The sequence below is a fragment of the Sphaerodactylus townsendi genome, linkage group LG12, assembly GCF_021028975.2.
Source record: "Sphaerodactylus townsendi isolate TG3544 linkage group LG12, MPM_Stown_v2.3, whole genome shotgun sequence".
NCBI lineage: Eukaryota > Metazoa > Chordata > Lepidosauria > Squamata > Sphaerodactylidae > Sphaerodactylus > Sphaerodactylus townsendi.
In genome coordinates, this window is record NC_059436.1 from 14692189 (window position 1) to 14713510 (window position 21322).

Below are 21322 nucleotides of genomic sequence, written 5' to 3' on the forward strand. Positions count from 1 at the left end.
GCCTACTGGGTGAGCTTATGGTTCTCTCAGAACTCTCTCAGTCCCATTTACCTGCAAGGGATTTGTTAAGAACATAACAACAGAAGAACAGAAGAACAAGCCAGCTGGATCAGACCAAAGTCCATCTAGTCCAGCTCTCTGCTACTCACAGTGGCCCACCAGGTGCCTTTGGGAGCTCACATGCAGGAAGCTGTTGTGAGACTCCTTACAGTTGAGGAAAGTGGGGTATAAATCCAAACTCTTTTTCTTTCTCTTCTAATGCCATCGAGGGTATAATGCCAGGAAGTCCATCCTCCGTCCAAAGCAGTCGTTTTCTCCAAGGGAAGTCACCTGGAGATAAATTCTAATTCTGGGAGATAATGTTCAGGCCTCGCCTCAAGGTTAGCGGTACTCCCATCAATACCTTTGGTGTGTGAACATGATTATCTAGATTGCCGAAGGCTTTCACGGCCAGATTCAACTGGTTGTGGTGGGTTTCCTGGGCTGTGTGGCCGTGGTCTGGTGGATCTTGTTGCTAACGTTCTGACAGATGCGTAAGTAAAGCGTTAGGAACAAGATCCACCAGACCACGGCCACACAGCCTGGAAAACCCACCACAACCAGATGATATCTAGTTGCCAACTCCAGGTTGCAAAATTACTGGAGATTTGGGGGTGGAGCCTGGCGAGGGCAGATTTTGAGGGAGGCAGCTCAGCAATCCCGGCCTTTTGAAGCGGCTGCTTTCTCCCTGATTCTAATCTGGAGAACTGGGTTTGACCTGAGTGGCGGAGGCGTACCTGGTGAACCAGATGTGTTTCTACACTCCTACATTCCTGCTGGGTGACCTTGGACTAGTCACAGTTCTTTGGAACTCTCTCAGCCTTCCAAGGTGTCTGTTGCAGGGAAAGGAGCTTGTAAGCCACATTGAGTCCATTTTCAAGAGAGAAAGGTGGGGTGTAAACCCAAACTGTTCTTCTGATGTCTGTAGTGTGGGAATCAGTTGCACTTCCAGAACTCCAGCCTTAAGCTAGAGGTCGGCAAGCCTTCACTAGTATGGAAACTACGCGTGTGTGCGCGCAGGCGTGAAGAAGCGCTAAGAGCCAGTCTGCAAAACCTCGCTGAACTAAGGGGAAAAGGAAGAGCGGGAGTCATTTGTTTAATGCCAGCGACCCCAGAACAGCCGGCAGTGTCCGGGCTGAGCCTTCCAAGTCGGAAACGATAAGCGAAGCACTAATTAAAAGGCGGCCTGATGCGCCCTTTGGCACAGAGCTCGGCGGCATCTCCACATCAAAAAAAAAAAAAAAAGGAAAGCAAACTAACAGCCTTTTGGCAGCCGCCGCCTTTGGCTTGTCATCGCCTTCCCGGGGCTCAAGAAAAGCGCAAAGACCACAAACAAAAACGTCGGCCCTCTGCAAAACAGCAGGGTCGGAGCAACGGGGGGGTTCAATTAGCGAGGGGGGGAGAGAGGGAGGGAGAGAAGGGGAAACAGGGGCAACGTGGCTGCAAAGGAGGAGGCAGGACAAGCCCCCCCGCCCCCGCGCGCGCTCAGCGGAGCTGCAAAAGCCGTCCGACTTTTCCTCGCGGTTGCAACCCGTCATCTCCACCGGGGTGGTTTGGGGGCGGCGCGGGGGGGGAGTGCAAAGCGGCGCCTGCAAACCGCGCTGGCTCTTTAAAAGCCGAGCAAGAAGGCGCTGCACGGGGTGCCGAGGGGCAGGTCCAGTAAGAGACGGCAGCGCCTCCCCCTTGCAAGGAAAAAAAAGAGGGGGGGACGACCCTCGGCTTGCAAAGCGCTCCTTCCCGCTGGCACATGACAGCGATGTATATAAAGCCCGGAGAGGTCGGATGCATTGGTTGAAAAGCCAGGTAGCGTCCGGGGGGGAGCAGCAGGAGAGGAGGAGGAGGAGGAGGAAGGCGAAAAGGAGACGGCGACCGGGATGCCCCTTTAAGCAGAGGCTGGAGCGGGCCGGGCGGCTGGCTTGGCTTGGCTAGCAGGTTTCCCTCCCTCCCTCCCCGGGGCTCGCCTTTGCCCGCCCGGCGGCGGTGACCTTGCCACCAGCCTGCCTTCTCTCCCGCGGCCCCGGCGAGCCATGCCGCTGCGGGGCTCCCTGCTGCTCTGCCTGGCCGCCCTGCCCGCCCTGTGCGCCCCGCTGGAGTCGGAGATCGTCACCCCCATCCGCTTGGACGGGCGGCAGCCTTTCAAGAGCGGCCCGGCGGAGCTCCCCCAGCGCGGGGCAGTCTACCAGATCACGGCTTTCCGCGAGGACTTCTACTTGAACCTGAGCCCGGACGCGCAGTTCATCGCGCCCGCCTTCGCCACGCAGTACCTGGGCACGGGAGGCGAGGAGGCCGCCCCGCGGCACTGCTTCTACTCCGGGGACGTCAACGCGGATCGGGACTCCTTCGCCGCCTTGAGCCTGTGCGGGGGGCTGACGGGCGCCTTCGGCTACCGGGGCGCCGAGTATCTCATCAGCCCTCTGCGGGACGACGGCAGCGGCAACCGGGCGCGCTGGAGCAGCCGCGGGGAGCACCTGTTGCAGCGCCGCAGCGCGCCGGGCCACGCCGGCAGAGCCACCTCCCGGTGCGGCGTGGGCTCCAGCCTGACCCCGGCCATCCTGCAGGCGCTGGAGCGCTACAAGGGCGCGCAGGCGGCCGGCTGGATGCCGCGCAACGAGACCACGGCGCGCAAAGGGGCCCGCGCCAAGCGCTTCGTGTCGGCGCCGCGCTACGTGGAGACGCTGGTGGTGGCCGACGAGTCCATGGCGCGCTTCCACGGCGACGACCTGCAGCACTACCTGCTCACGCTCATGGCCACGGCCGCCCGCCTCTACCGGCACGCCAGCATCGGCAACCCCATCCACGTGGCCGTGGTCAAGCTGCTGGTCATCGGGCGCGACGACAAGGGCCCCAAGGTCACCGGCAACGCCGCGCTCTCCCTGCGCAACTTCTGCGCCTGGCAGAAGAAGTGGAACAAGGGCAGCGACAAGCACCCCGAGTACTGGGACACCGCCATCCTCTTCACCAAGCAGGTGGGTGGGTGGGTGGGTGGGTGGAGGGCGCCGGGAGGGGGGCCTGACCTTGGCGCCCGTTCAGACGTGCAGCCAACACGCGAACCCGCCTCCTTCCCAACTGCCCAAATTTCCTGCCGACTTTCCTTTCTGGGGAGGGCTGCTGCCACCACTTAGGTATTTATCATTTATTAACAGTACTCATACCTCGCCTTTCTATAGCTAAATTCAAGGCAGCTTACAAAAATGCAATGAAAAGGAAGGGTTTGGATTTATATCCCGCTTTTCTCACCGGTAAGGAGTCGCAAAGTGGCTTCCAAACTCCCATCCTGTCCTCTCCCTGCGTGAGACCACAGATAATACCATGACAATAAAACCAAGAGCAATAAAACGAAATGCAATACCGTAAAATCATACTGTGCCGTTTTAAAAAGTTACTGAAATACACCCATGAAACCTAAAATGCCGATGGCTGAAATCTGGATGCAAAAAGATCTGTTCATAATAAGAATGTCTTTGCCTGACAGATGGGAGGAGAACAGGGAAGGAGCTCATTGGGAAGAGGGTTCCAAAGTCTGGGCGCCACCACCGAGAAGGCTCCGTCCTGGGTCCCTACCAGATGTACAGATGGGGTGGAGAGAGAGCCTTTGCCAGATGATCTTGGCAAAAGGGCAGTTTTAATGGGAATATATCCTTCAGGCCACCTGCCTGCTGCAAGCAACCCTGAAGGCCCAGGTGATGCTTGAAATGTCCCCTCCCCCAACCCTGTGGGCACCGGTGTGGCCAAGGACTGGGCATGTGGGCTTGGCTCCCTAGCCAGAGTCAGCAGGGATGAAGCGGAGTGGTTTGATCCCGCTTGCCAAAGGAGTCTGAATTGTAAACCAGCTTTCTCAGATCCGATTGGTCCACTTGGTAAGTGGGAGGTGCTCTAATAACGAGATTAGAAGATTTCGTGTATTTGGCCTGTTATTTGTTGCCTGCTGCTGGCGCTGTGTAGCTGTCCAGTCCCATTCTCACAATGAACTTGTGAAGTTGGGAGCATCTGGCCTGGGGTCACCCGGTAAGTTTCAGGCAAGCCAAGATCAGAACCCAAGCCCTCTGGGTCCTGGTCCAGCACAGTAATCACTACGCTGCCCTGGCTGTCAATGCAACGGGGGGGGGGGGGGGGTGGGGAGCGTCTAATGTCAGTGTAGACACTCAAGTATTGACTTTCCTAGTTAGAGCTCCCTTCATTTGCTATAGACCACCAAGGAATAGTTCTGAGGATGTGGGTGGGATGGAGCCATGACCTTTGGGAGGGGCTGTGGCTCTGTGGTGGCAGCATCTGGTTGCCATGCAGAAGGTCCCAAGTTCAATTCTGGCTGTCTCCATTTAAAAGAGCCGGTAGTAACAACCAACAACCAAGCTTTCATTGGCATATGGAGCTGGTAGTAGATGGTGTGAAAGGTCTCTGCTTCAAACCCCAGAAAGCTGCTGCCCATCTGAGTAGATAACGCTGACTTGGATGAATTGAGGTCTGATTGAGTAGAAGGGGGCTTAATATAAGTGTTCATGTGTGAGACCGCACATTCTTTCTGCATGCATTCTTTCAGGTGCAATTCTTGAAATGCTTTCTTGGAGGGGAATTTACTCAAGGAAATGTGTATAACGCAGTCGTCATCCAAATGCATCTCATCAAAGTCCTTGCCTGGCAAATATTGACTTTAATTTTACAAAACACTCTTCCCCCTGTAAAGTACAGAGGAGCATTTCTATAACCCAACGACAGAGGCAAGTTGTTCAGTAGGCAACCTGCTTAAGAGGGTAGTTCCCCCCCTCCCCGAATGTCAGGAGGGGACTTTCCTAGCTTGGTTGCTGGATATCCTTTAAATGGGGGACTGCAGGAATCGAACTTGGGACTCTGTGCATGCAAAGTGTGTGGCTGTCATTGAGCTGCGGCTCTTCCTGTAGTGGGTGGTGAGTTTGTGGAATTCTTATTGAATAGCATCCCAGAAGAGGAAGAAAAAAAGAAGAAAACATTGGCACCATTTTTTAGCGTGGCCGGTAAATGGGTCAGAGGAAAGATATTCTTCAATGGGAGGTATTTTCAGCAGTTGGCCATTGGCCTCCTCCTCAGGGGCGGGGGAACCACACTAATTCCCTCCTCCCATTGCATTCAGATTGGGATATTCCAGCTGCTCTGAATTTACACAGTGGATTGGCAATTGCCTGCTACCGTGTGGTTCTGAGGATTTGCTGGCAGCTTCCCCATCTGCAGCATCTTGGACTTTCAGTCTGGGATGGTGTTGGAAAAGTTACCATGAAGGAGGTGGTGGAAAGCGCCATCAAGTTGCAGCTGATACGTAGTGACTTCAGATGGTTTTCAAGGCAAGAGACCAACAGAGGTGGCTTGCCACTACCTGCCTTTGCCTCAGATTTCCTTTGTGGTCTCCCATCCCAGGACCAACCAGGACCTTGCTTAGCTTCTGAGATCTGATGATGATATCAGGCTAGCCTGGGCCATCCAGGACAAAGCAAAAGACAGAGGTCAATTTGCCATTGCCTGCCCCTGCATAGCAGTAGACTTCCTGGGTGGTCTCCAAACCAAAGACTAACCAGGGCTAACCCAGTTTACCTTCTGAGATCTGAGAAGATCGGGCTAGCTTGGGCCATCCACATCATGCAGAAATGCTAGAGGTTTATCGAATTACAAAGGGTGTGGAGAAAGTGATAGAGACGGATGGTTTTGAGTCTCGTATAAAAGGAACCGAGGATCTGAATGTGTGGGTGATCGGCCTTGGAGAAGAAGATTGTCTTCATTCGATTGTCAGTTAACCCAAGGAACTCCCTGCTGCGAGATAGAGGGGGGGGGGGACTTGAAAGGGGACAAGGCTGTTTTACAGAAGACCAGGGTTGTTGTGACAACAAAATCAAAGAAGCCAGCTGGGAAGCGGAAATGAGCAGGAGCCAGCTCGCAGGTGGGATGTGTGGAGGGAAGCCAATCCTTGCTGCAAAGTGTTGGCAGTGCTAGAAGGTGGGGTGTCCTAGCAATGTGCAAAACCGGGCTTGATGAATGGCTGCCTGCTGAGGCTGAGGTCTGCTAGTTGGTTAGGACCTCCTGTGATGCAGAGATGGCTCCCTAGCTTTCATCGCTTAATGGGCTCCATAAGAGTGGGTCCCTCCATGGTTCCCCTCCAGTGATGGCCAGCCGTTCCCACCACCAAATGACTGTCCGGACAGCTACTGAGCCTGAAGTCAAGAATTCTTTGGTCTGACCTGGCAGGGTGCTTAGCGTTTTTGTGAGGATGCCAGGAATTTGCCTTGCCTTCTAAATCACCCCAAACAACTGAGGAGAAATTTCCTACCAATGCCTTTTGACATCTCGCTTTGGAAATGGGTTAATCTCTCTTGCCTCGTGCGTAAAGTGGGATTTGTTCTCCCAGAGTCATTTTTCATGTGCACATTTATTTACGTTGGAAGTAAATGCAATCCGTAATCTGCGCGGTTGTATGCTGGTTGCCTTTAAAAGGAGTTCCTTCCAGACGATTGAGCCCTCATTTCCGTTCAGCGTGAAACATGCTGTTCTTTTTCCTGTCTTCTTCTCGGGGAGGGGGTGTGGCTCAGTGGTAGAACATCTGCCTGGCAAACAGAAGGCCCCAGGTTCAATTCCTGTCATCTCTAGTTAAAGGACCAGGTAGTAGGTGATATGAAAGACCCTGGAGAGCAGCAGGCTGAGTAGGTATTTTTTTTTTTGATGGACCAGCGTGGTAGAAGTCCATTACGTTCACGAAGTCTTTGTGCCACCCTTGTTAATTCGATTTGGGGCCAGTGAAATCCCTTGTGATTCTCCAAGAGCAGAGGGAGAGCTCTCGCTTATTGGTTGCATTGCTACCATTCTGGAAAAAAAAATAGGAACTGTCACGGTGTCTTGAAAGCATCCTTCTTTTCTGGAGATGACTCGATCCATGTCTGGCTCTGCTCTTTCATGATGGACACGTGCCCCTTCTTTACTTATAAATGGATGCTGACTTACCTAATAGATGGAGGATGGAGCCTTACCCAGTAGAAGCACAGATGGTCAAGGCATCCCTGGTTTCTAGCCAATGGTCATCCTCCGACAGTGAGTGTCTTTCAGTAACGTCTCCTCCTGGACCAGATTCAGACAGGTGATTGACGTAAAGCTTCCTTGTGGAGTCACTAGCTGTGTGCAGACAGGATTCTGGAGGGATGCTGTTCTGACTCATGGCAGTAATCCCAGTTATACTCATGGGAAACATTTTCACGCCTCCATTAGGGATTTCTCATTTGACATGGCAGGAGTTTTCAGCCAAATCGTATGTTCTGTCTTTGATGCTTCCCCATTCCCCATTACTAACTTAATTTTTTTCAGGGTTTTGTAGCCGACTGTCATCTTCCTGTCTGTGCAGTTGGCTGCTGTAATTTACAGATGTCGGGGCATTTCCACACATGTGTAACATACTAAAGCCCATGCTTTCTGGAATCTGTGTGCTGCTCTCAATTTGTACTGTATACTTTGGAGCGGTATTAATTGTATACTCCGGAGTGGTATTAATTAAAACAAAACTTTTTCCTTTTTGTTTCTCAAGTTTCAGCACACACAGCCTTATGTGCATGTGTGTGGTTCTTTTATTTATTTATTTATTTATTGAAATTTGAGGGTTTCATGAAAGTGGGAAAAATGGAATGCTGTACAGGTGAGGTATTCTGGCATCTAAGTGACCTCAACATGGTTACTCCAAAGCAAAATAACCGTATTATGTCAGTGCTGTAGAGCAGAAGTCCCCAACCCCTTTGAGCATATGAGCACCTTGGAAATTCTGGCGCAGCCACAAAATGACTCCTCAAAATGGCCACTTCAGGAGGTGGAGTCGCTGAAGATGGCTGCCGTCTCCGTCTCGTCTTCAGTCAAAGATAACAGATCTGTGCGACGGTTAAGGTTGAAGTAACATTTTTTGTATCTGCAGCGGCCTGAATCAGAAGGTCCTGCCGCCCTCAAACCCTACCCGACTTTCCCGACTTTCTAAAAACACCCGGAAGGGTACCGTATGGGGAACTCCTCCTACAGAATGGATTATTCCCGATGCCATATATAAAAAAGAACACCAGCTTTGCGAGGCTGCATAGAAATTAGTAAGGTTAGTAGGTCACTCCAGACCTAAGCTGCTATATGCTTTTATAATTTTAAATACCACTGTGTATTTAACATTAAGTGTAACATTAAGTAGGATTTGTTATGAATACATATAACTTAAAAAAACAACTAAACAATGGTTGCATCCTAACACCTAAGGAGGGTAAAATTCCAATATAACTCTTAAATTTCTCAGGTGGCATTGCTTAGATAACTGACCTATTGGTGTTAAAAATATTCTTGAACTGAATGAAGTGGACAAATCTTTGGTGTTTGACGTATAAGGACTGACATTTTGATTTGATTTGCAGCTTTGGTCTTTCCACCTGTTAACCACATTATGACCTCCAGCTTCACACGGGATGAGGTTCCCATCAGGACTTTCTGAGTCCAGCACACAAGAACTGAGTTTAGACTTTCCTGCCTCACTTATCGCGGGCCTGGCCCAGGTTGACCACAGTGGGCTCTTGGACAAATAGTGGAATAACCACATAACAAGCCACAGAAGTAATGATCTGGAAGTGTGAGCTAGGCTGGGGTGTGATTGCACATATGTGTCCAAATGGGGTGGAGGCTCTTCTTCCCAGTGATGTCAAGATACAGGGATGCCACAACGGTACTTAAAAAAAAAAAGTAAACACACAAGCACAGATGGGTCACTGGATGGGAGCAGGCCTTAATGTGCGGCACTGCAGTCCTTTCAAATGGGGTGCATCTGGAAATTGAACCCCATCCTTCGTGTTCATTTTCTCTTGAATTGAGCACCCCATAAGCTCCCGTTGTTCTGTGGGCAAATTAAAATGAGCAGCATTTCAAATGTATTACTTGGCTGGAAAAAAGGGATCATTTTATGAGCAGCCAGTGTTGGTGCATGCTCCAGAGTGCACTGGATGGCATGCAGCTGCTTGGACCTTTGGTGTTTTCTGTCTTCCAGTACATCTTAGGAAAACTTAGAATTCCCAACAATTCTGGCAGGAAGATTGAGAAGTAGTAGCTTAAGGGAAAGACTTTACTCACTGCCTGAAGATCTACATCCCATAGTAGATTACTGTAGATTAGGTGTGGCCTAGCTAAAATAGGGTTACTGACCTCTAGGTAGCACCTGGAAATCTCCCACTATTCCAGTTGATCACCAGATAGCCAAGTTCTGAAAAAAATGGCTGCTTTAGAGGGCAGACTCCGTGGCATTAAATCCTGCTGAGGTCCCTCCCCTCCCTAAGCCCCACCCTCTTCAGGCTCCACCCACAAAATATCCAGGTATTTCCCAATTCAAAGCCGGGCACCTCTTTCAAGTCAAGAACCATGCTGTTTTCCGGAAGCTCGTATTTAAGGACTGGTTACAGCAGACTAGCAAATGAAGAACTCTCAAGATGGCCGGTACACTGCCAGCCGCTACGTGAATCTTAGCCATGCTGGTAGAAGGCTGATGTCAGATTCTGGGTTCAGGCTGAACATCTGGTGAACACCAGGTCCTGATCTAACATCATGTAAAAGGCACATTACATGAACAGTGGTGTTAACCTCGGAGGATAATCCTATCATGGATACTTTCGTAAAGCTGCATGATCCAGCCAAAATCACAGCGGCAGAATAGTAAATGCTGGCGAAGTGATCACGACTTCAGGGAAACCATAAACCACAACCATTTATTGCCTTAGTTAGTGACCATCTGAGTATGTCTTTTCTGTTTTGTGTCTCTGCTGCCCACTGCCTTTTTCCCAGGATACCTGAATGGAGCAGGGCAGATCTGGCTGTTCCTTGTCTGCAGAGCTAATGAGTGGGACTACAGGCTTCACATGGAATACATTAGAGCAGGATGTGGCTCGATGGATGAGACCCTTGTCTTAGCGAAACAAGAGCTGGCGCCCTTCCACCAACTTTGAAAGGGAGCTGAATGTTTCTCCAATTGTTTGTGTCACACAGCAGCGCTGAATATTAATGTGGCAAATGTGATATGACTTACTGGATTATAAAAATCCTCCATCAAGACTGAGGGAAGCAGGGATGGAGGAGAAAACAATTGTTTTCAGTTAATGGAAATCTGAAAGAGCCCTGCAGTTTCACGACTGTTTGGGGAACAATGAAAAGGAAAATATGATAGTTTAATAGATAAAGTAAAAGTGTCTTAAATTCTCTTCTTGATTGTGTGCAATTCTATCCTGGAGCAGATAAGTCCCGCACACATTTTTTAAAAAGAGAATGGGCTTTTCCACAACAAATTCCAAAGTTGTACACTTTTGGTAACACAGGAAATTGATTGCAGTGAGGTTTGCGGGAGAGAGGCGTCTTTAAAAAAAAGTAATTTGGATAATGCAGTAACCGTAGATCAGAATTTGGTGCAGACCTTCCATTATCCTTTGGGAACATGTCCTTATTTTCACAGTAGACACAGGGATAAACTTGTGACCGTTCCAATTCAGGTATTGGGGGTGGGGTGGGTGGGTTGCTCATATACTTGAACAATATACTTCAACACTTGAATAATAGCAAATTATTGTCTGCGTGTAAACAGCTTGTAAGTCAGGCAACAGGAAGAGCACAACTTTCACCCTCCCCAGAAAATCTTGCTTTCTCATTTTTTCTTTTTTGCTTTAATATGGAACAGAATTCAGTCACATGAATGCCTTCCTAAAATCTGCAGAAGTGCAATCCAGAAACAGTGACCACCTTTTTTGTTGCTTGAGGAAGCAAATAGTAACCGGGGCTGATTCTGGCTAATTGAATGCAGGGTTTTCACCAGTGATTTTCACTCTGCGGGCCATGGAGAGTCACATTTGCAATTGCTTCCATTCACCTCCATCCCTGGCATGAAGGTGTGAAGCTTGGACCTCAGGATGACTAGCAGTACACCTGTTCCTCTGCCAGTGGATGTTTCAAGATAGGAACTTCCTGCCAACCACAAGCGCTACCAGGTGAAGGCCTTACCCACTTCCCTGAAACATTGGGTAGGTGCCATATTGGAAAATAAACCTAGATGAGCCACAGGTGGCATGTTAAAAAGCAAAGAAGAAGAGTTTTGATTTATATCCAACTTACAAACTCCTTTCCCTTCCTCTCCCCAGATGTCAGGGATGCTTTGGGATGATCCCTCACTGAACAGGGGGGGTTGGACTAGATGGCCTGTAGGGCCCCTTCCAACTCTGATTCTAAAGCCACCTGTAACTCCTGAGCCACCAAGTGAATATCACTGGCTTACAGTTTCTCCTTTGGTTGGACAAAACCCACAAGCTTTGCCCATAAACATGAAGGGTTTAGTTCGTCTGTATAGGGGAAATTTCCAACTGATGGTACAGTTTTTGGAGCAGTTCCTGCCTGGTTTGGCACAAGGGCAAGAAAACATGTTGATCTAATCTTATTGATCTATATCCGTGGTGGTGAACCTTTGGCACTCCAGATGTTATGGACTACAATTCCCATCAGCCCCTGCCAGCATGTACCCCCCCCCCCCCCCACCCCCCCCCCCCCCCACCCCCCCCCCCCCCCACCCCCCCCCCCCCCCACCCCCCCCCCCCCCCACCCCCCCCCCCCCCAACCCCCCCCCCCCCCCACCCCCCCCCCCCCCAACCCCACCCCCCCACACCACCCCCCCCCCCCCCCCCCCCCCCCCCCACCCCCCCCCCCCCCCCCCCCCCCCCCCCCCACCCCCCCCACCCCCCCCCCCCCCCCCCCCCCACCCCCCCCCCCCCCCTCCCCCCCCCCCCCCCCCCCCCCCCCACCCCCACCCCCCCCCCCCCCCACCCCCCCCCCCCCCCCCCCCCCCCCCCCCCCCCCCCCCCCCCCCCCCCCCCCCCCCCCCCCCCACCCCCCCCCCCCCCATCCCATCAGCCCCTACCAGCATGGCCAATTGGCCATACTGACAGAGGCTGATGGGAATTGTAGTTCCTGAACATCTGGAGAGCCGCAGGTTCCCTACCCCTGGTCTAAGGCCTGAGTATAAAAGTAACATAATACTAAAATAATGCTAAAAATAATATAAAACTTCGCCCCATCTTATACAAGTGTAAAAATATAAATATCCTTCTAAAATTGGAAGTGACTAACACAGGTTTTCCCAATTTTACTGGCTATCTAAACACATTTGGCTACCCTATCTCCTGGTTCCTACCTGTTAGCATAATTGAAAGGGAAATCGTTCTATCTCTTCCCGGGAGACTATGGGAGTAATGAGACCTTCCCTAATATGACTGTAAACCTTGCAGTCACATGTTGATCTAATCACGATGATGGATTGTATTCACATGGGCTGTCTGCTCCAAATTCAGTTCCCCGGGGGAAATCCCCCCTCCCCTCTTCCCCATAATATTTTCATTCTTTCAGCCCCTAGGGTTTCTGTTGGTTTTCTCTGATCTTTCTAAATCCTGCTTTGCTGTAGAGTTCGAGAAAAGATCATAGTCACATCGGGATGGCTGCTGTCGCATAAAGAAATTTGGGTTGTCTCACTACCGTAGTATCATTTTTCTTGATTATAATTTCTTCTTCACCATTGTCAGGGACTTTTTATTTTCAAATATATGGCAATAGATCATTTTCACATTGCTACAGTCAATGTTATAACAGTCAATGTTATAACAACATGCCTGATAGTCCCAGTTTTCATTTTTTTTTAAAAAAGTCACTCTCTAGCTTAGCCTTTCCATTGTGGAGATATAAGAGGAAATGTTATAATGTTATATCACTGTAGGGATATTCTAGTTCCTTTTTTAAATTGAAAAAGTGGCAGATGCTGCTGAGGGATTGGTGCAAGGAAATAACAGGGAAAATTGCCATGTGAAAACCTCATTCACTCCACATTTTACCAGCAGCCATCCCAGCCAGGTGAAGACCATGTGTGGAAACGACCCCAGAGTGCTGGTCCAAATTTATGGAAATGTGTGGAGTTCCATGCAGAGCTACATTTGTCCTCCAGTTTAAGCTTTGTCCCATCTTTCAGATAATAGCCAGCTTGCATTTTTTGTGCATTACTGAACTGCTCATTCCTTAAATCCCAAAGTGAGGGTATAGGATCAGCAAAGACATCTGCCTTTCCTGAGCTCGTCCATCTGTGGTCTCTTGATACCGTGAAATTTATCTGCTTGCCAAAAGGCTGTTACATAAACCCGAGTTCCAATTTCATTAAAAAAGGAGAGAGAGACGAGCTTGATAATAGACAGTTTCCAGTTGCAGTCAACACATGGGTGACCGTGCAAGACTGGATTCTCATTCTGGTATCCGGAGAAGCTTGCTAAGACAGTAAGTGCTGCTCGATCTTGGATGCATCCTTGAGTGAGCTCCTTATCTCCCCTTCTTTGTAATTTTGGTCTTCTGTGCAAAGCGTGAATGAGAAGGCTCTTTCTTGGAAGGTTACAAGGCACGCCTTTGGACAACTGCATATCAAAGTGCTTTGAATGTGCAGTAAATGCTGGTTTACACAGAAATGTGTATTGGCAGAGGTGCATGTTTGGAGGAGACTGCTTATTTTGCCTCTGTATCAGTCACTGTTCTCGTTTCACCTCCCAATCACAAGGCATGGCCAGAATTTCTGAAGAGGCACAGAAGGGGCTCTACTGAGGATGGATGGAAGAGTTACGTTTGTTTCTATTATTGGGAATTTGGGACACACTGAGATGGGGAATGAAGTGGCTTAAAAGAACGAGGAGTCTCTCACTGTGCTTCTTTCTCTCCTGGACATTTTCCATCATCTGTTCGGCTGCCCTGATTGATAGCTCCCCTCCCTGTTAAAATAGGAGGCTACTGAATTTTACTATTGCACCATCTGGACCTGAACGTTCTCATTTTGGGGCCAGACTAGATGATACATGTGACAGGAGTCAAGTCAAGAATCCCCTGACCCCACTTGCATTCACATGTAACAGAAGGGAACAAGAGTTCTTCCATTTGGGAAATTCCTGGCTAATTCAGGGTGGAGGCTTAGGAGGGCAGGGTTTGGAGAGAGGAGCAGAGGTGGGATCCAGCAGGTTCTCACTAGTTGGTAACTTTGAGTAGGTTACCACTATTTGTAAAAAAGCCGAGGGAAGGTTACTAATTGGTGATTTTGCCACGTGATTTTTGCCTTAGTTACGCCTCTCCTCTCAGCAGTAGCAATTTATGAACTTGAAGCAGTTCCAGCAGGAAGTGCAATCGGTAAAAGCGCGGCATCATACCAAGGCAGTGCATTCATTTCCCACCCAAGGACCGGAGCAATGGCTGCGTCCTCTGCCGCTGCCGCCCCGCTTCAGGAATGCTCCCGCGTCTCCTGAATTCCCGAGCTGTAATTACGCCCCGTCGTGCCCCACCCAGCCCCATTGGTGCTACGCCACAGTTTGAATCCCACCACCATGGGAACCTGTTACTAAAATTTTTGGATCCCACCACTGGAATGGAGGGTCTTCTGGATGGTATAACGCTATATAGTCTGCCTTCCAAAGCTGCCAGTTCCCCCAGGGGGACTGATCTCTGGAATCTGGAGATCAGTTGTAATTTGGAGTGACCTCCTGGCCTTATTGGAGACTTGTCAACCCTGGTTCTCAAGCTGCCAGGGCCCAATTCAGTTTGGGAGCTTTAGACATCTTTGTGCTATTTTCCCAAGCTAAAATGGCTGGCGGGCAGAGGCATATCTAGGGAAAATGTAGCCTTGTGTTTTCTGCCCCCCCTGCCTGCCCCCGGTATGGATGGCTGCCCTCCCCCACCATGACCAAACAACTTTTTTTGCACCAGGTCTTGAAGTCAGTGTATGGACCCGGGGGAAAAGAGGAGGGGTGTGGGGGGCAATTTTCCATCCCCCACGTGACAAAATGGCTGCAGCCCGGGGACATTTGACCCTGGATGTCTCCCTGGATGGTACACTCCTGCTGGCAGAAGGTGGCGGTTCTGTTTGCTCTGGGGAACCACATGCTGCAGTAAGCACCAATTAGAGAAGTCTTCAAAGCACCCCCTTGTTAGTGATACAGCAGATGAACATGAACCTCAGGATCTTAATAGGGAAAGTGTCATGGCTCTGTAAGAGCACACATTACAGTGGCCACGGGTTGAATCTGTGGCTGCTATAACATATCGGCCCCTTCTGCGCATGCAGAATAATGCACCTTCAATCCACTTTCAATGCACTTTGCAGCTGGATTGTACTGTGCGGAATAGCAAAATCCACTTGCAAACAATTGTGAAAGTGAATTGAAAGTGCATTATTCTGCATGTGCGGAAGGGGCACTAAGTTTGGCCCTAAGTCCTATTCGAACCCAGACTTAAGGTGAAGACATTGCCACCATTAAATGTTGTCGTTTGTTACATCTCTGGTTGTATGTTCAGTAGGTGTATAAGGTTTGCGGCAGTGAGTATGCTGTCATTGTGTAATAATGTTATGGTGTTAGGCAAGGAGCCAAAGACTAGCGAGGAAACGGCAAGTCACTCAGCACGTGCACACCCAAAAAGAGAGGGATGAGTCAAGTGCAGCAAAGAGCCAGCTTTGGCCCAGCAACACTTTCCCTTTTGTTGATGTGCTTTTCTTGGGAAGCATGTTTTGGTTCCAGAGACGCTTGATTGACAGAGACCCCAAAAGCTTTGCTTTCTCTGACTGAAGAAGGAGCTGGAACAAACTGGCCCTTTTCTATATGCAGTATATTTTTTGGTCTTTTTTAATGTAAGGGGACATTCAAATATACAACCCTTCACTGGCCGTCGAAAATGGGTTTTTGCCTCATGATAATTCCAGATGTGCAGATGGGTTCTGATTTTTAGCTGGACAATGAAGTGGTTCATGTTTATGTGTATCGTGGGATGGTGTGACTCCTGCTATGCATCTAACTGGCTCTTAATTGGCAATGTGTGTTAATTTTAGAAGACACCTGGGTTGGTCTGTAGCAGAACAGCTAGAGTGGTGTCGAATTTAAATGTGTGATAAGAAGACGGTGCTCCTGAGATGATGCGGAAGAACCACCTATGGTAGGACATCTGCAATCTTGCACGCAGGTTATGTGGAAGCGAGCAAGGGATGAGCATGTATGCCTATGCACCTACGACCTGGGTAGGTAGGTCACGATGTTATGGAAGGGACCATTCTTCATGCTTCTCTATCCCAAGCTCCCCCCGCCCCCCGGTTCTTTCCCTCTGCCTTCATCTGACTTGTGTGAGTTTTTGCATAGCGCAGCTGTCCTTTGGAAATGACCCCTGGCTTCTCTGTAGCTACCGGCCTGGATTCTCAAGCAGACCTGTCAATTTACCCCCTGTTATGTGCATTGTGGGATACCTGTCACCCGACTGTCATGCTGAATTATAGTCAAAAGTATTACTTTTTAAAATATATGGAGAGAGACGTTCTGACTAGGGATTCAAGGAAACCCATCAAACTGACTTCTCTTTATCTGGATTCAGGCCTAACTTCTGCTTCTCATCCGTCCTCCCCACTCAGCTGATATTATTATGGGCTTTCGGTCGAGGACCAGCAACTGTGACGGCCTAGCAGAAGTTTCCCTTGGCTTATTTCTCGGTTCATGCTCTCTTTCAATAAAAGAAACATAATGGGATTGTGCCAGATTATCTGCTATGTTGACCAGGAACTGCCCCAGAGGAAGATGAGTTGGCTGCAGAGATGGAGTTTGTGTGAAGACAGTGGAAAGCTTTCTCTTCCTCTAATCCAGGATACTGGCACATTCAGGGAAGCTGCGTCCCGAAGGAGGAAGGGAAGTGAATAGGGGGAAAGGTTTTTGGCTACATTTTCACAAATAGGAAACAGAAGGGGGGGGGGGAGGATATCCGAAGGGCCAGTAGGTGAGAAACAAGGACGAACTCTTGAACAGCGTTCAAGTGTATGTGCTACAGTCTAGTGTATGTGCTTCATGTTGTAACTGACTTCTAGTGAGCTCAGTTGGGGGCTTTTGAGGCAGGTGAGAAGCAGAGGTGGTTGGCCATTGCCTTCCTTGGTGGTCTCGCAGCCAAGTATTGACCCTGCTTATCTTCTGAGATCTGATAAGCTTGGGCTGTACCAAAGAGAGGCACTCAACTATTCTGATGACAGAAGCTTCTCAGGCAAGGTGCTTGGGTCTTTGGTGTCTCTCCTGGGAGAGTCTAGCCTGCTAATTTGCTATCCTTAAGGCGGGCATCTGCCACGTAGGAGCAGAGCAGAGGAGACCAGGTAAAATCCTTGTGGGAGATTAGATGTGCTTATACCAGAAGCATCTTCATCTGAGATTCTTGCAACTATTGGTGGGATCTCAGAGGATGATAAAGAAACCAAAATTCATCTCGGATCATACCACAAAGATGAAGAATGCCCGTTTGTGTAAATTCCACTTATCTACCTTTCTGTTTGGGTGCACTTTGAAGGAGAAGGGCTCCAGGAAGAAAAAGGGAGAAATGCGCAGTCCCCCCACCCCCCCGAGTGAGATTGGACACTTTCGGGATGGGAGCCCAGTGCTGGAGGGAAGCCATCGCTATGATGTTTGGGAAGAAAATACACTCCTTCAACTTGAACCTAAAGTTGGGTCTGCATTTGAGCTGAAGTTGAAGTTGAATGTCTGGACAGACCAGAGGAAGTCATTTTTCACTTGTAACAAGAAGAATATCCCACTTTCTGCCATCACGAAGCCCAAGGTGATCTATATAGGGATCTCTCTGGCCCCTGCAGGCTTTGGCCAGATTTATACCTAATTAACCTCACCAAGGATATCCCTTCTTATACCTTCTGATCAAACTCCAGGGTAGGCATAGTGGAGGCTACTGTGGATATGAGATCTGATTCTTTCAGCTTGCTTTACTGGCATTTGGTTTTGGTCTGCTCTCTAGCAAAACAAACATGTGGTTTTTACTTCACTTTTAATGGTTTAATGGGCAGTTAATGGACTTTTAGTGTTTTTAATGGGCAGTTAATGTTTTTTAAACAACTATATTTTACTGTTCAGTTTGATATGTTACTTGTTGGAATTTGTTTTTGGCTTGGCCCCGCCCAGAAAACCTGATGGTTGAAAGATGGTGTATCTATCCATTGTATAAATAAGTAAAAAACATTATGCGTGGTAGCTAGAAGAAGAAGAGTTTGGATTTATATCCCCCTTTCTATCCTGCAGAAGACTCAAAGGGGTTTACAATCTCCTTGCCCTTCCCCCCTCACAACAAACACCCTGTGAGGTAGGTGGGGCTGAGAGAGCTCCGAAAAGCTGTGACAAGCCCAAGGTCACCCAGCTGGCATGTGTGGGAGTGTACAGGCTAATCTGAATTCCCCAGATAAGCCTCCACAGCTCAGGCAGCAGAGCTGGGAATCAAACCCAGTTCCTCCAGATTAGATACACAAGCTCTTAACCTCCTACGCCACTGCTGCTCCTAAATGGAACCTTTAAGTATAAGCAGAAGCAGTATACCTTTGAATACTAGATGTAGGGTACACCTGATGGGGAGACCAATTAACTTACTAACTTAATAAGTAAACAAATGAATGGCCCACAATCCTGTTCTCTTTTCGATAGCATCCTCCTGGACCATTCTCTTCTAATATTGCAAGCCTTTAATCCTGTACTTTGTCTTCCAGATATAATAAGGCCCATACACTTGACAGCAAACACAGGTTTGCATCTGTGTAATACGTGAAGCAGCTGCAGCCACGTAAGAAGCCTTGGCATTTCATCCCCAGCTCTTTGAGTTCATCTGCCCTCCCCGCCCTCTCAATTACACCATCATGCATTCCTCCCGAAAGCTGTTTTGTGTCTCTGAGGGTCTGTCTTGCTGTGCTAGGGGATGGAAGCAATTTGTATTGTACTAATAATGGCTCCGTACCAGCCTCAGTGAGCAACATCTGCGAGCCATGATGTCGCTCCTGGTTCCCGACAGCCGCCGAGGGCTCCTAGCTGCAGCAGAAGTCGATCTTGGCGCTTCTGCCACCAGGAGGATGGTGCTCTCAGCCTGTCTCACACCATCAGGCAGGAGAGGGTGGTTGGGTAGCCAGCTGCAGGAGGGGGAGGTTTGAGGATGGGAGGGATCTCAGTTGGACTTAATACAATGGAGTCCACTCTCCGAAGCAGCTGCTTTCTCTATTATCTTTGTAGGCAGGAGATCAGTTGAAACTCTAGGAGATCCCCAGGTATCTCCTGGAAGTTGGCAACTCTAGAGGGCAGTCCCAGGCCAAGAACTCAGGACTTCCAGCTGGAGATGTCCTGGCATCCCCTGGAAGTTGATAACTCTAGAGGGTAGTCCCTGGACATGAACTCCTCCCAGCTGAGGAGGCCTCTCTTTGGTGCTCTGCACACATCCTTTAATCTTTTCCAGGCTGCCGTGGTTTCAGTGAAGCCCGGACGTTTTACCAGGGGTGCTTTGTCGATAACTGGAAAAACGTCTTCCATTGGGGAAACGCCGTTTGAATTCTGAAAGCAAAGCTGTCTTGCTTCTGTTCTTGGCAGTGTGAGTTTCCCCTCCTAAGCCCTGTTCTTTAAACGCTTTTCCAAGTAGTTATCTTGTCTCCAAACTGCATTCCACATCATGTTGCCTCTTCCCTTGCTCTTTTGCGGTGGGAGATGTCTTTCCCTAGCAGTGTCTGGTAGACAGATCTCAGCAAGATGGGTCTCATTCGCAAGAGTTCCTCAACCAGCAGGTTTACCACTCAATCATGAGGCGCTTCATACATGCCGTTATTAGATGTAGATCTTTAGGTGCATGCATAATGCGTGAGAGCATTAGACAAATGTTTGGACAAATCAGGAAGTCCTGGCTGGCTTCATCTCCCTGTGGAGACCTCAGTAACAGCCCTGAGTTTGTCTCTGTGTAATATGAGAATCATCTTCAGCTTATGGATGGTTTCAAAATTCTCTTCTGGTTGTTTGACCCCCCCCGCCTCCCCCAAATAAATGCCTTTCATGATTTCACTTTTGGGCTTGCGTGAATCACACCTGCGTTTCATTGCAACATCGCTTGAGCTTTTGCAATATGGCAGGACCTAATGCACAAGATAGAACACTGGCGTGTGGAGGGGTAAGCTGCAGTCCTGCAGTCAGAGCTCTGCTCACGACCTGAGTTCAATCCTGACGGAAGTCGGTTTCAGGCAGCCGGCTCCAGGTTGACTCAACCTTCCATCCTTCCAAGGCCAGTAAAATGAATACCCACCTTGCTGGGGGTCAGCTGTAGATGTCTGGGGAAGGCAATGGCAAACCACCCCATAAACATAGTCTGCCTAGTAACATCACCCCATGGGTCAGTAAAGACCAGTGCTTGCCTTTAGCTTTTAATGCGCAAGATTGTTAAGTATTATAGTGCATTTCAAAACATTGATAATAAAGAACTTGGTTAATTTGACCCAGCTTGTTGAGTGGAGCTGTTCTTAGCAAACAGTTTGGCCTGATGTAGTTAGACTTGGAGCAGTGATCTAGGAAGGCATCTGTGGCTTTTCTGAACCCCATTCTCCAGTGTGGTGCCCACACTTTCTTTCAGGGAAGTGAGCAAGGGTTTGTGGGTAACAGTTGGTTGAAATAGCCTCTGCTGGAAGACTGGTAAACTGCAGACTTTGTGCAAAAAGCTCCCCGGTAAAAAGAAAACATCTTTCCATGTTGTTTGAGCATCAGCATCGGTAAATCAGCATTCTGCATCTGAATGGCATGCTCTGACATGAAAATACTACCCGAGTTGCATGCAAAAATTATACAACATGTCTATGCAATATGAAAGAATAAGCGAAGCTATTGAGAAAATACATCAACAAATATGAAAAGAAACAAAACAAGGATTACTTGGTGGCTCTTGGGGTCTCTTCCAACTCTATGATTCTATTATCCTGGTTTTGGTAGATCCGTGTTCTGAGTCATCGTAAGGCACCTTCCTGTGTTCCTGAACTATTCACACTATCAAAATGAATCTGATTTTTTTTTTAAAAAAAAGATAGCTCTGAGTATGTTAAACTGGCTCTGCTTAGATGACTCAACATGACCTGGAAAACCTTCACAGTGTGGGTTGGCCCAGATTAAAGTTTGTGACTTAAAGTTCACTCAACCAAATCAGCATGTGCAAATCCATAGTAGGAGGAACGGGGATGAAACAGCTGTAGGAAAAGAAGAGGAAGAATGACTGTCTTGGATCTGCCTTTTGGCAGAACAAAAAGAACAAGTATCTTGCTGAGAGGGTCATTAAATAACTTGTACAATGATTACCCCATTATTTCCTATGGGTGATAGAGAGGCCAGGTCTACTGCCAATTGGCAATATGGGGGGCATTATTTCCTAAGGATGGTATACCTAGCCTCCAAGGCAGGATTACCTTCAG

General features: G+C 48.9%; 1 protein-coding gene and 1 non-coding gene across 2 annotated transcripts in view; both read left to right on the plus strand.

The window, feature by feature from the left end:
• Positions 1–1668: 1668 nt before the first annotated feature.
• ADAMTS15 (ADAM metallopeptidase with thrombospondin type 1 motif 15) overlaps positions 1669–21322 on the plus strand; it is a 40965-nt gene continuing 21311 nt past the window's right edge. The window contains exon 1 of the mRNA XM_048512987.1: positions 1669–3005. Within this exon, the coding sequence (XP_048368944.1) occupies positions 2067–3005 (939 nt within the window). The 5' untranslated portion in view covers positions 1669–2066. The remainder of the gene's footprint in view (positions 3006–21322) is intronic.
• TRNAA-GGC lies at positions 6573–6644 on the plus strand. Its single transcript has one exon. It is a non-coding gene; the product is annotated as a tRNA-Ala (tRNA).